This window comes from Lepidochelys kempii, chromosome 1 (assembly GCF_965140265.1).
Source record: "Lepidochelys kempii isolate rLepKem1 chromosome 1, rLepKem1.hap2, whole genome shotgun sequence".
In the NCBI taxonomy this organism is placed as follows: domain Eukaryota; kingdom Metazoa; phylum Chordata; order Testudines; family Cheloniidae; genus Lepidochelys; species Lepidochelys kempii.
In genome coordinates, this window is record NC_133256.1 from 253,487,011 (window position 1) to 253,489,147 (window position 2,137).

Below are 2,137 nucleotides of genomic sequence, written 5' to 3' on the forward strand. Positions count from 1 at the left end.
CATACTTTGAAATTTAAAAAACATGCCACTTCTGTGGCAATGTTTTTTAGGATTGCAAAATAACCTCATACAAAAAGCCAAGCATACTTTTTAAAAAGTGCATACTGATGTCACTACTGCCAGCTGCTGACTCTGCACATGCATATTTCTTGGAGTGGGGAATTTTGTTCACTTATTTAAGCCCAGATCCTCAAAGGTGCTTAGAAACCTAACTCTCACTGATTTCATGGGTCAGAATTTAGCCAAACATGTTGCAACAGCAGCACTGCCATTTCGGGGGCAATTTAAGGGTTTTTGTTTTTCTTTTGTTAAGGCAGCTGGTCCTCACCAGAGATGATCAGACCATTTTCCATCAGACCAGAATTTCAATGAAAAACAAACAAAATAATCATGAACATTTTCTCAAAAAATATATTTTGAATTTTTGAACCCAGCTCTCCTCAGAACTTGCTGGAAAAGCTTTCTTTTCAGCTGAAGAAAACACCAAGAAAACACGTATTTCCTTTCTTGGAGACATGCATGTAATCTTCATGTGAGATGACTTGCAACCACAAGAGAGCACTCTTTCCTTTGATGATCTCTCAGCCTTCCTAGAAAGGTAGAGAGATACCATATAAGTTTTGCATACCGCTGGAGAACCCGATTCAGTTAGATTGGAACAGCAGAAACAACAAAGGCTGCAGATGCATTTTGGATTACAGTGTGAAAAGCCTGTGGCTAGTTTTTCAGCTGACAGGAGATCTTGGTTCCTGAGTGGGAGGAGTTCTGCCAAAACTTTGAAGAGTCCTATAAACTTTGGAAATTACCCATCTTTTGGAGACAACTTTATCAAAAGACATCGTGAGTTACAATACAAGAGAAGTGTTTAGAGCCTGGAAGCTTGTTTATGTTTGGTGTTAACTCTATGGACACACTTTCAAGCTAGAAGAAAAGGAATACAGGAACCCTCTTATTATCTTTTGAAAGATGAAGATCAGAGGAAATGCTAGGTTTAAAGTGTGGAGTGATGGTCCTAAAAGCCAGTCTATAAATTAGATGGCATCCTGTCTCTAAAAAAGATTGAGGAGTAGAGCTGATTTTCAGTCATATAGTGGATTGTTAGTTTTGCCTTTAAATCTGGTCAAGAAAGGAACAGACTGTGGGGCAAAGGACCCAGTACAAATGTTTCCTCCATGCATGGATTAATGCAAGATTTGGAAGCCAAATTTGAAACAATGGACAGCAATAAAGATGATGGACTATTGAATGGGATGTTATTCTCTGGCGCTATGTCCATGGGTAATAACCATGTGAATCCTCATGGGTTACCACTCAGAGAGCCCTTTGGTGTTCCCTTCCATTTTGATCCAACTTACTGGGACCAAGCCTACCGTGGTTATTCAGGTAGATTTTCCTGCATCCCTTTCTCTGGATATGTAGGAGTCTATGACTATTCTTTTGAGCCTGCCTTCATTCGAAAGAGAAATGAGAGAGAGAGGCAAAGAGTGCGTTGTGTGAATGAGGGGTACACACGCCTCCGAGAACATCTTCCCAAGGAGCTTGCTGACAAACGCCTCAGCAAAGTGGAGACCCTAAGAGCTGCAATAAATTACATTAAACACCTTCAGAGTTTGCTGGACTGTCAGCCATTAGGACCTACCACTAAGGAAACAATATCTGCTAAGGAAGCTACAGATGCTTCCAGTCCTGATCTAAGAAGGGAATGCAACAGTGATGGAGAGTCTAAAACCTCTTTATCTTCATCTCCATACAGTGAGTTTGAGGAGACTTGCATCTAGGAAACATCATTTTCAGAAACAGATGCCTTCAAGACCAATCAAAAACTCTATTATTGTATCTAAATCCACACAATCGTTCTACAGGTCAAAATGTATCCTAGGAAAGAGAAAAGAGCCAGGGAAAATAAAGGTATCGTCAGTCTCTGAGAGGACCTTTTCACTGTTGTTGCATGCACGTAGCCTAAAGGTGGTTCGTAAGGATACACAAATTCCTCTCAAGTTTCCTCAGCCGTATTTACTAATTGTGGTTTAGATTATTAAACTTGAAACAGTTTTTAAAATCTAAATTACTCTTCACCTTTTATGCTGTTGGGTTACTTTTTGCATTTCACTCAGTGGGAAAATGAAAATAGATTAAC

General features: G+C 39.7%; 1 protein-coding gene across 1 annotated transcript; it reads left to right on the forward strand.

Moving 5' to 3' along the window:
- The first annotated feature begins 1,172 nt into the window (after positions 1 to 1,172).
- On the forward strand, positions 1,173 to 1,778 carry ASCL4 (achaete-scute family bHLH transcription factor 4). The gene has a single exon (XM_073330094.1). It carries the CDS (start codon positions 1,173 to 1,175, stop codon positions 1,776 to 1,778), a length of 606 nt encoding a protein of 201 aa, XP_073186195.1.
- The last annotated feature ends 359 nt before the right edge of the window (positions 1,779 to 2,137 follow it).

What these genes read in the sequence shown, in the direction of transcription:
- ASCL4 (XM_073330094.1), top strand. Translation starts at nt 1,173, where the DNA reads ATGCATGGATTAATGCAAGATTTGGAAGCCAAATTTGAAACAATGGAC.